The sequence below is a fragment of the Pogonomyrmex barbatus genome, unplaced genomic scaffold (assembly GCF_055798465.1).
Source record: "Pogonomyrmex barbatus isolate J1 unplaced genomic scaffold, ASM5579846v1 scaffold16, whole genome shotgun sequence".
NCBI lineage: Eukaryota > Metazoa > Arthropoda > Insecta > Hymenoptera > Formicidae > Pogonomyrmex > Pogonomyrmex barbatus.
The window spans coordinates 3,369,847-3,382,200 of record NW_028297112.1 but is presented as its reverse complement, the minus strand read 5'-3'; the positions used below and the strand labels follow the sequence as shown (position 1 = coordinate 3,382,200).

Sequence of the window (12,354 nt, the reverse complement as noted above, 5' to 3'; positions counted from 1 at the left end):
GACCAATAAAAATAAATTAGCCACGTTTCCTTTCTCACTTGTTAGATTTATAAACAAATTTATAAAAATTATTGTTAAATATTTTGTTATATTGATAAAGAAAATTTCAAAGAACAGTTACTGTTGACTTAGCATTTTGGAAAACAAAGCAAATTTATTTAATAAGAAGAGATCATTATTGCTTGTAGAGTTAGCGCTTGAAATTATTTGTACTGTTATTATTATTGTTAGGAGGGGCTACGTATCGATCTGAAGTCAACTAAATTTAATTTGTAATAAGTTGACATTTGACCATCAAGTGAATTGGAGTAATAAACATTCCAGTAATATACAGTTTTTATTTATTTCTGAGTAGCACTTGCTTAACTGGAACAACTATTGTTTCGGCAAACAACCGTGAAATTTTCACACCGTGATTAGTTTTATGCGCGCTGAAGCATACGAAACAGTTACCTTAGTACGAATATTGCAGGAACAAATTCGAGACACCTGCTTCGAATACAGCTTAAAATTACTTTTATTCGCGAAGTGGATAGAAATGTCGCGATGAGTCACACAACACACAGACGGAATAATAATAATGTACACAGAGAAACCCCGTTGAGCTGATATTAACCGCGAGCGCCGCGGGGAAAAGGGCTGAATCACCGTCGAATCGATCATTATAGCGGGGCTACCGATGAGTATGTTTGTGTATGCATGTGAAAAAAGAAAGACAAAGCGAACGGGGGTGGGAAACCGTAGGGAGAGAGAGAGGGTCTGCCTTAATAATAAACGGCGCAACATCCGCGAAATGGCGATTTTTCGTGCTCGCTCGTAGTTTACCCGTCTGAAATTACGTTTACCCTCGTTATATTCTACCGTGCAAGCCGGACGATACTCGACGATGGGGATAGAATCAGACAGAGGGGTGTTTGCGAGCATAAGAAAAAAAAAAAGATCGATAGAAATATATAATGCGCTGTTCCAAATTCACGAAATCGATGTTGACTTGCTATGAGAAAATTTTGCATCTAAATTTAAATTTAAATTCGGTAATATAATTTGTCCATTAAATAAAATTACGGATAAATAATAAGATATTTATATATTTATATATTTATATATTTAGGTGAGAAAAAAATATTGATACAAAAAGTATGGGTTTCGCAAAAATAATATAAGTTTTATAAAAATATAAATTTTATAGAAAAATATATATATTAATTTAATGAAATATAAATTTTAAAGAAAAATATATATCTTTTCGATAAATTAAATATATATACGGAAATAATTACTTTAATTATCAGCATATATGGAAAAAGCTTTAATAAATTTCATTATCATAAATTGTTAATTTCTACTATAAACATTTTTTTCATATAATTAAGTTAATATTCAGTTTGGAAGGAAAATTATTTCTGCGAAATTAAAATATTATCATATTTATTTAAAATTAGAATCGAGTAAAGCTCACAATTCGAGAAAGTTTAAGATTAACATGTGAGATAAAGATAATTCTTTTCGGCAATTCTTTTCATCTCAATTATTCAACCATTATTTCTATTTGACGGAAACGTTGATTTTTATTTTATTTGATCATTTGGCGTTTAAAGATAGATGTTTAATTTAAAGCCAGTGTTTAACAAGCGGCGAATATTATTATCGAGGAAAATTCGGAAATTTAGTTACGAGAAATGGATGTCGCAACTTAGAATTGAAAACGATAGCTCACACACATATTCTGCTAAACAAATAAAAGCGCCAGTGCGTTATAATTGGCTACCCTGTAATTTTGGTTGTCAATGAAATGCCACCGATGCGACTACATTTACGTCGCGCTATTGGAAACTGTTATGCGAATTGTATGAATTACAATGCAGCACAGCTCGATGCATAATTAATAAACCGCGATTACAACGGAGATTCATTTATCGCCGCGGCTGTAATCGCGTTGCCAATAGCGCATCTCGCATCTCGCATCTCGCCGTTCATCTTTTTCTTGTCGCCGACTCGCACAGAAATGCGCCAAATAAAATTTGCCATCGCATCCCCCCAAGGGAGTTATTTTCGCGTCAATAAAGCGGGAACAAAATACCGCAGTTCGGTAACTATTATTGACGACAGAACTGCCTAATAACCAGAACCGTAACAAACTAATCTCAAACGGAGAGCCAATTACATCGGGAGCATGGAACTTTGCCTGTTCTGTCGATATTTTACTTGAACTGCGACAACGTATTGACAGCGCCCGGTTCTCTCTCGAAGCGATAAGAATTTTGTCGTTCCGTTTGTTCGCGATCGATTAATACTCCGATGACTCTTCCGGCGGAATAACTCGCGCGTCCGTCACCGTCATGTGACACGTCTGTAAATTTCTACTATCCGAGAATTTTGGAATTATACCGTGTTATGCAACGTGTCAACCGTCTGACACTTTATCGAATTTTGTGCGTATTTTTAGAACTTGGCATATGCAAAAAGTCCCGCGAAAACTCATAATCCGAAAATAACAAGCAAAAGATAACGCTGGAAAGACCTCATTTCGAATATGCCATATACTATATTGAGCAATGTTTTTCCAAAATATTTTGAGCGCGCAAAGAATTTTTAATTCGTTTAATTCGGGAGAAAAATGTCATAGCTAAATATAATAAGATTTATGATTCAATACTCTTTGTTACATACTTATAGAATTTTTTTATTATTTTACTGATAATGAAATTATCTCTTCTTTTACATATGTAAATAATTATTACATGGGCCTTTGGAGTTTTAATTTTTTTTTTTTTTTCGTCTCAGCTAATCCAAAGGAACTTTATTTCTCTATTTTATATTAAGAAAATTTCTGAAAGATGGAAAAATATTTTATTTATATTTTATTTATATTTCTGCGGCATTTGAAATAACAAAGAAAGAAATATAATATTTATTTGACTTATAATTTTCAAATCGGAGAGATTTGTAATCTGCAAATTCACCTCTTTTCTTGATTTAAAAATCGAATCAGTCTTATATATAATAACTGTCTTTCTCGAATATAAATCGAGATATATTGTGTTCTGCAATGTTGCATTAAAGGAAAATTTATAGCGCCAGAACTTAAATTTTTCAGTGTATATTCGAGGATCAAGACAGGATAATTGAATTTCGTCGGCGTCGGTCGTTCTTCTGCAAATAAAGCAAATTAGCGTTACAGTTCCCTTAAAGTTGTTAAATCTCGGTCTCGTTGAATGACGACAGCCTTACGTTCGCTGGATAATCTCGATCGGGCAAGTGGCTATTAAAACAAGCGCCACTGTTAAAACAACGACCATCGCCCAGTCGCATCACAGACAAACGAGCTGCAGGTGCGAAGCTCACTTTGGGATACTACATCTTCGTGGATTAAAGCTCAAACATAAATAAAATTTTAGATGCTTGTGCGCAAAGTTGATTAAAGTCTCCGTTTTTAAACCTTTCGAAATATTTCTTATGCTCGAATTCACGAGTGGATGGAACTGCTAATTAATTAAATATACGTATAAACGATTTAATTTTTGATTTATAATAAATTATTATATAAATTAAATAAATAAATATTTTTAATAAATAATTTAATTAACTATTTATTAAAGTTTAAGAGTGATTTTCTATTTATTTTCCGCGGATAAAATGCAAGTTAAATTCTAAAGTTTGTCATTTTATCGGCTGCAGATTTCCTATGATAAATTATAGCAAAATGCTGAATGTCGTTAAGAAAAATGCGATAGGTCAGGAAGGCTTTAGATTTTTACGTGTAACACATTATTCTGAAATAAATTGTCTTTCGCGCGATTATTAAATTGCGAACTTTAATGCGAATTTTTTTGAGAATTGCGCGGAGTATTTAGACCGAAAGAAAACTCTTGACGTTAACTGAAACCTTCGTCTCAAGATGAAACACTCTCCGTCCCTATTGTACTTCGTAGGGAAAATTTCTGAGAGTCCCTCTTTGAAAATCCGTCAGCGGGAAAGTCTTTAACGGAAAGAAGTCATGTCAAGCGTGCTCGGCAGTTCGGCGGGGCGGAAAGTTTATTACGACAATACTGCGATACTAAATATTTTCAAGTCCCATAGTTACAACGGGAACGCGGCGGCGAATTGCCGAGATTCTCTCGGAAGAGAATAATTCCGCGACCTAACGATCGCCGGGACGATCGCCCCTCTCCGCTTTTGTCCCTTAAAGTGTCGTGATTTTGCGTGCACGAGAAAAATTTACTTTGTCGCACCGGTGAAATTCGCTATGATGATTATTCTCCCTGTTAACGCGAGCGAGCTTCAAATACACCATAGAGAGAAAGATTTAGCAAATGCGAAACTAAATTTACGGGGAAGCTCCGCTAAAAAAGATCCGTGTTATCTTTTCAGTCGGCGAAGTACATTTAAACGATGGAATCGGCGAATCGATTTTAACGCAACAACATTAGTTTTACGAATGTTAATTTAGCTCAGTGAAAAAAGAACTCGCAAGTTCTCATTATTTCAGCCTCATTATTTCGAAATGAATTGCCATCGCGTAACGTATGATCAAATGATACGAATTTATATAAACGTATCGATAGATTTGCTGTCTTCGTGATGCAAACGTAAGCTGCACAATAATTCGTTCAACTCGAGACGGAGGATATTTCTCTGCATGCGGTTAATCTTTGTATATACACCGTGGGATATTGTGGGCGGGGTGTAATTCGGTGCTGACACACTTCCACATACTCTCTCATGCACACGTACGTTCGTTTGTCCGGATCTGGGACTAGAATCCTCGTCTGTCTTACCTCGAGCGCCTAACTTGTGCTTATGTCTGAAACTGTTGCGAACGTGTCATTACTAACCCATTGTCCTACTGTCACACGCTAACACACACGCGACAACCGTGATATAACGGATCCAACGAAGCTCCGCGAACGAGAGAGCCGAGCTTTTGTTCCAAAATTGCAGTGAGACTAACAAACCGCTTTTGCTCTCCGAACGAAGATTTCTGAAAATGTACGAGAAATTTGAGGGATTTCAATTTTGTAAATCAATTATATTAATTGTTGCAAAAAGGGTGAATATCATAATTTGATTTTATTCCAAATTTGTCCCTCGAATCTAACGAATTTAACAAATATTTATTTGTAAATTTAATTAAAAAAAAATCTTTTTTTCTAGTTTGACACCTTTTTTCGAAATTTCATACAAATATCAGATTAGCGACATCGAATGCGAAATTACGATTTCAGGAGTTTATCTAGTTGTCAAATGAAACGTTAAAATATTGAACGAGATTTTCGGGAGAAAGTTCACATTCGTGAAATGCAAGTCGCGAAACTGAGATAGCAATGCGCGCGGATTCGTCGTGCTCGTCTGATTCTCAGCTGATGATTCTGCGAAGAATTTGGAAATCGCTGTAAAGTCGTTCCGCTGGGTGACATTTTCGCACACGTGACGATTGCAGGTGCAATCATCGTAATTCCTGTTCGGTGGACGTGCGCAGCGACGTTTTCGAGGAAGACCCTTGTCCTGGGACCGGAAAGTACATCGAGGCTCACTACCAGTGCTTAGGTTGGTTCACATTTTTCTATTCAGACGTCAGTTTTTCGCGCGATTGCGAATTTACTCTCAAGAGATATTCGCTTCTCATTTGCGCGCTGCGGAAGAGCCTCATAAATCTTGGGATTACAATTTGAGGAACAAAGAGGATTTTTTTCGTCTTATGATTTCGTCTTATAATCGTCGACGTTAAATGATATACTCCGACAATTATGTAACTTTTGTTTTTATTTATAATTAACTTTTTATTATTTTACAATTTTATTTGATGTTTGAAAAATTTTTTGTTTCTTAATATTTTTATGTATTAGTTAATTCAATTTTTTTATTTTAATTTTATTTCAATTTAATTTATTTTCTATCAAACAATCTTCTAATTGAAGAAATATGGTGATTAAATACCTAATATTTTCGAAACAATGTTTTTTGAAAACCATAAAGTCTTTGACTTAGGTACTTCAATCAAGAGTCAAAGCTTTGTCAACAAGAATTAAATTTTTTTTATATCTTAAGAATTGCATAAAAAATTCTCAAAACTAAACTTGCTAAGGCTGCTATAAAGCTGAAATAAAAATATGAATCAAATGGACGAATTTCGACGAAAAAGTCTCTCTCCGAGAAAATATCGCTTTCCTTCCCTACCCACGGAAGAAACGAAAGAAACAGAGCTGGATCCATGGTGGTACACGTGGTAAGGGTGTACATAGTCATTTTGTTAAACGCGAGTCGAATCCTCGTGCAGGTGCAACGACCAGCAGAACTGCAGCATCGTTGCGTCCACGCTGCAATTCGGCGATCCTTGTCCGAATACACACAAATATCTTGAAGCGCACTATCGGTGCGTGTCCGGTAAGTAAAACTTTTCCATTTTTACTTTGTGAGAAGTTTCCATTTTTTTTTTTATTATCTTAGCATTATTGGACATTGCAGAAAGTTTCATAAAATTTTGCAAATTGTAATTATCTTTAAAAGTATAAAGAATAAAAGTAATTTTTTAAATTAATACAATTTGAAAACTTAATTTTTAAAATATATTTGAAATAAATTTTTGCTTAATTTTTTTTTTAACAAAACTTATCATTAATTTTTATTAAATTCCTAAATATGATTAGTGATCAATATCGATTTAATCATTAGAGACTTCATTATAATTAATATTAAATATAAATGTTAATTTGTTTTTTCCTTATAAACATTGTTGTTATTTTCCAATATTGATACCTAAATCCTCTTCATCCATTTTATCTGCCTTCCATCATCGCTTTCGTATGTCGTTCGATCGATCTCGCGGAGATTCGATAGATCGAATTCTAGTTTTACTCCATCAATATATTTGCGAGCAGTCGGATCTTTTACTACTTTTCTACTTGGTCACAAGAGAAATAAAATCGAATTCTCTTCTCCCTTGAATTCGCGCGGACGCGTATGTACTCGTCTTACCTTTACGCGCGCGATTATCGCGATGAATATCGGCGAGGTCCGGTATTTTACCTTATCGCCAACCCCCTCGGCCAATAAAGATGACCTCTATAGAGATAGTACCGCGAAATACGTGGACCATCCCGTTCTGGAATTAACTGTTGTCGCCATCTTGGGTTAAAGATCGTTTTACCCTTCACGGCTAGATCTAGTCGCGATATTGAACCGTGCAGTCTAATACTTTGTGCTTTGTCTCTCTCTCTTTCTTACCCCATTTTTTGACGATTTGACGAATCTTTTATTCACGAAATGTTTTTCGAATGAACAATTTATGATTGTGAAGTATTTAAATTAGAATTTATTTTCAAGAAGAGAATTATGTATTTTTTTTATACTTCTTGATCTTTGATGCTGTAAAAAAGAAGATAATAGATTTTTTCTGCAAGAAATAATTTTAATTAATACTTAATCGATATTATAAAATATGTTATACGCGCTTATATTGCATTAAATTTTTTATATTTGTTAAATATAAACTAAAAATTATTGTCTTTTATTTTTTTTTTAATAAAAATCTTGTTTACATTTTATTGTTTACATTTTTATTAGAAAATTAATTTAAATCTAAAAAACTACCTTACTCAAACGCATCAAATATTTCAATAAAATTCAAATATTATTCATGCAGAAATTAATAATAGGTAATATTCAAATATTATTGTATTTACCATATTCGAATCTGATATTCTCAAAAGGAGATTTACTCAAACTCTATCGAATGATTACGATTAACAAGAATCCGATATAAATCCGATACAGCGGATAAGCTCCTTCCACCATAGCAAGCCAAGAAAAACAGAAATGAGAGTATCTCGGTATCTCCGCGAATATCTCATTCCCTTCAGTCTATCGGGAATATACGGGAAAGTATAGACAGTTCATTCAAACTCTATCGAATGATTAACAAGAGTCTAATATAAATTTGAAGCAGAGGATAAGCTCTCCATCATATCAATCCGTAAGAAAGAGAAAGAAAAAGAGATATAGGTGGGGGAAAGAGAAAAGAGGGACAACTTCGGTATTTCTGGATTGAGAAGACCTCTTGAAAGCTTTAAATATCCTGCACACTCCTGAAAATCACTTTTCTTCTTAATTATACTCAGTCTTCAAATCCGATAAGCTTGTAGACGAGCTGCTTAGCCCCACCCCCTCTCCTTCACCCTCTACAAAGATTTCTTCGCATCGTCAATCTTCCCATCCTCATTAAAGCGATCTTGACGAAACATTCACAGCGGCCACCACCACGACGACGTCTCGGCCGAGTCCACCGTGGTTCATAACTTCTCAGCCGAGTGTCTGGAGCACCGCTAAACCGACTGTCAGGCCTCCCTCGAGGATTACGACACCGGCGCAACAGCCACCCCAGCAACCACCAGCGCCATCCACCCCGGCGATGCCGATAACGACGCCAGCGAGGTCAGTGCGTCAGACATAAAAATCTGAAATGCGCAATCCAATCATTAAAAGCTGTATAATTTGAATTTTAATCTGAAATCCTATTTAAAGATTATCGAGTTATTATATTTATGATAAAAATAAAACAAAGCATGAAATAATAATTTTTTCGTTTCATTTTGCATATCAGTCATTAATTTCTTTTAATCATCGCGTTTACATAAAAAACAAGTAGTTTCTTTCTTTTGTTAATTCAGACGCGATCTGTATAATCGTCATAAAGTTTAGTGTATATGAGAACTATCGAAAATAACAAGATCTTTCCATTTTTAGTTCTACATCAACAAGATCCGACGTCGAAGTCGATGAGGATCAGGACTTAATACCTCCTGCGAATGGTTCTCCAGCGAATGGCCCGGCGATGCCGCCGATTATGTTTGAAACCACTCAAGCCACGACAACGTCCACCTTTGCTCCCTGGAGAACTAGCCGAAGAACCACCGGTAAGACTTTCTTTTCTTTCGGAGGAATAATAACGTAAAATATTTTATTTTCGAATAACATTGATCTCAAAGAAATTAAAAATATCATTCCAGTTTATATAATTTGATTACAAGTGCAATGATTCTATTACAATATATATAAGAGCTTGTTTCACATATTTTTGGACAATCTTCAGATCTAGAAATTCTCGAGAGATAACCAATATCTCCCTGTAGATAACCAATTAGCCGATTATATTCGACAACCTTGTATCAACAACGGCGACAACATCTTCACACCCTAACAAGCTATATCCTGTTTCCCGGTTATGGATCCATAGATCTATAGATTGACTTTGAGGATAAGCCGCTTGTATCAGACAGCACCTAAGCGTAATAGATGTTCGAAACGATGTTATAGACGTTGTAACGATGATTAAAGATAAATGTCTATTGCTTTTGCTTTATTATTATTTTTTTTTATTTTTATCACTCCATCAACACATTCTTGTCAATAATCTATAAATAACCGCACTTCTGCTCGATCAAAACGAGAGAAGTATTAAAATTTTCCGGAGTGGATTCGAGATTCCATTTCCGAGCATCGTTGCTCACCAGATTGCGTCCGCCGTGGCGCCGACATCACATTAACGTCGAGATGTTAACTGCAATTGTTAGTCGAGGTGTAGTCGAGGTCCACTTAACTGCAGTTACTGACCGAATCGTAACTGCATTGTTACAGTACCCAGCACACTGTATCCGGAGTCCAGTTCGAACGGCCAGTGGTACGACTATGGTAAACAAGTGTGTCCCCCGGTGGTGGCCAGAAACCTGTCCTGGAACACGACCAGGGTCGGCGAAGTCGCCGTACAGAGCTGTCCCGGTGGTGCTAACGGTCTGGCTAGATGGCGATGCCTGGCTCGCGGAGAATCCGCCTTCTGGCATCGCGACAGTCCGGACTTGAGTGAGTGCCGGTCCGTCTGGCTGACCACCCTGGAGAACCGCGTGTCGGACGGCGACGTGATTCTCGGCATCAGCAGGGAGCTTTCACAGGTGACAAATAACAGCCGCGGCCTGTACGGCGGCGACATGATGATCACCACGAAGATCATCAAAAACATGGCCGAGAAGATGGCCTACGACATCAAAACCTATCTGGACCCGAATCAGAGGGAGGTCAGCGTCACGGAACTGCTTCAGGGCGTAGTCAAGACCGGCAGTAACCTGCTCGACAAGGCGCAAATGGCGTCCTGGAAGGATCTCAGTCATCAGGAACAGATGAGGGTCGCCACGTCGCTGCTGATCGGTCTTGAGGAGAACGCCTTTTTATTGGCCGACACGCTTATGCACGAAAAGACCATCATGCACGACGACAAAAACATATGTGAGTACTGCTAATGATGATTGGTAATTGCTACATAACAAAATTTATTGGAGTACGCATTCATTATGTTCTTTATATGCCGCGTAGGGAGACATTAATATCCTCTTCATTAGGTTGTTGCTTTGCTGGCTACGGCCAATTGCCTAGATAATTGCGGAATATAATTTCGAAGTTATGTATAAAGCCTTATTTGCAATTATTAAGATAAAATGGGATTATAATTTAATTTTGAAACTTAAATTTGAAACTTAAAGATTAGAGAATAATACTTTCCGACTTCCTTTTCATTTTATTATTCTCTTTATTAATGCGCTATTAAACGTAACACAAAATATAAGAGGAAGCAAATTAAATTTATTTAATTCTCTAAAAAGATTATTGTTAAGTTGTTGCAATTAGCTTATTATTAATATTTCAATTTACATTCCGCTTGTAAGACAATTTAAAATTCAACGGTGCAATTATCTTCATTATTCAGATGGGATCGTGTCTCCGAAATAATTATTTTAGAGTTTCGAAAGTCACGGAACGAAAACGCACGTTGCATTCGCCTTCGGCGTACATCGAATGATTTATATCGTTCGCGCACCCAATACCCGGTAATCTCTAGTATAGATAAAATATAGACCCGAATCCATCGTAATTCTCCGATACCCACCCGGATTACGGTTGTAATCCGAGTGAGTATGGCGCGGGCGCGTGGCTATTATTATTACAAAACGACGATGGAATTACGAGCGACTTGATTTACTTCCCGGAAGTGCGTCGTGGCTTGATTGAGCCGCTGTGTACGTGCATCATCAGATGCACGCTTGATAAACTGCATAACAGCGGAGAGCAAAAAGCGTCGGAGGAAAGAAGGGGAGAGGCGGTTGATGAGCGACAGCCGGTCAGATGCTGTGTAACATCCTCCTTTTCAGAAGAAAAATCGGAATCGCATTAAGTCCCTCTTCCTGGCAACGCCACTGATTGATATCGCGATCAATTCTTAATTCTTCATTTCGCAGCAGATTACAGAGCGTATTAGAACTATTGCTTCTTCTTGCAACATTCGAGGCGATTGAGCTCCTTTTAGCGTGCGAATTTTAAGCAATAAAATTTATTAACAGTACCATTTCATTATCATTCATTGAATTGCTCATTTTAATTTTATCCAATTAAATCCGCAGATAAAAACTTAAGGAAAGTAAGAATTATATCATCTTTTTTTTTTTCTTTTGTCAGAGTAATTTTCAATTTGTGCTACAGCACATGCATCTGAGCAAAAGTATGTTGTATTCTTTTAATTAATTTTATAATGGCTCCTACTTCTATTTCATACTTGAAGAAAATTGTATTTCGAAGTTACGTTTAAAATTGCAGTTATCACGTTTATTTATACAATAATGAGGTATTTCGATCTCCATCGCTACTTGACAAAGTTAAACTTGTAGTGCAAACTTTTAAAATAAGTGTTTGTAGAAAAGTTGGAAAACCACCGTTCTCCCTGTAATTTAATCCGCGTCTTTCGGCGGCAAAGTCGCGGCTAGAATTCTTATGTGGGGCGCGTTAATCGCGCCAAGGGGAAAGATACACCTACTCGCTTAATTAGCCGCGTGCGTGTCTTCACCGCAGTGATGGAAGTTCGCGTCCTGGACGCGCGCAACATCGAGAACGAGCTGGAAGTTTTCCCGAGCGAGGCCGCCAAGCAAAAGTGGACCGTCTCGAACGATCGCGTGGAACTTACCAGGGGCGCTTTGCTCGACAACAGCGAGGCCGGCATCGTCCGGTTGGTCTTCATGGCCTTTGACAGACTCGAGGAGATACTGCAGCCGCAAGCGGAGCCGCCGTCCGTCGTCATGAACGACGATCCTCAGCCCTTACCGCGGAGGAACACCACGCGTCTCCTCAACAGCAAAGTTATCTCGGCGTCCTTGGGAAAAGGCCGACACATACAGCTCTCGGAACCTGTCCGGGTGTATTTCAGACATCTGGCGGTTGAGAATGTCACCAACCCCACTTGCGTCTTCTGGGATTACATATTGAGGTAATTTCGCTCCTGCCCGCGATCCTATTTCCACTTTGTACGATACTAGAAAA

General features: G+C 37.2%; 1 protein-coding gene across 1 annotated transcript in view; it reads left to right on the top strand.

Moving 5' to 3' along the window:
- Positions 1-12,354, top strand: part of LOC105425791 (latrophilin Cirl) — a 305,513-nt gene that overhangs the window by 272,353 nt on the left and 20,806 nt on the right. The window contains 5 exon segments of the mRNA XM_011636718.3: positions 6,278-6,384; positions 8,247-8,430; positions 8,743-8,912; positions 9,634-10,275; positions 11,890-12,301. Of these exon segments, the coding sequence (XP_011635020.2) occupies positions 6,278-6,384; positions 8,247-8,430; positions 8,743-8,912; positions 9,634-10,275; positions 11,890-12,301 (1,515 nt within the window).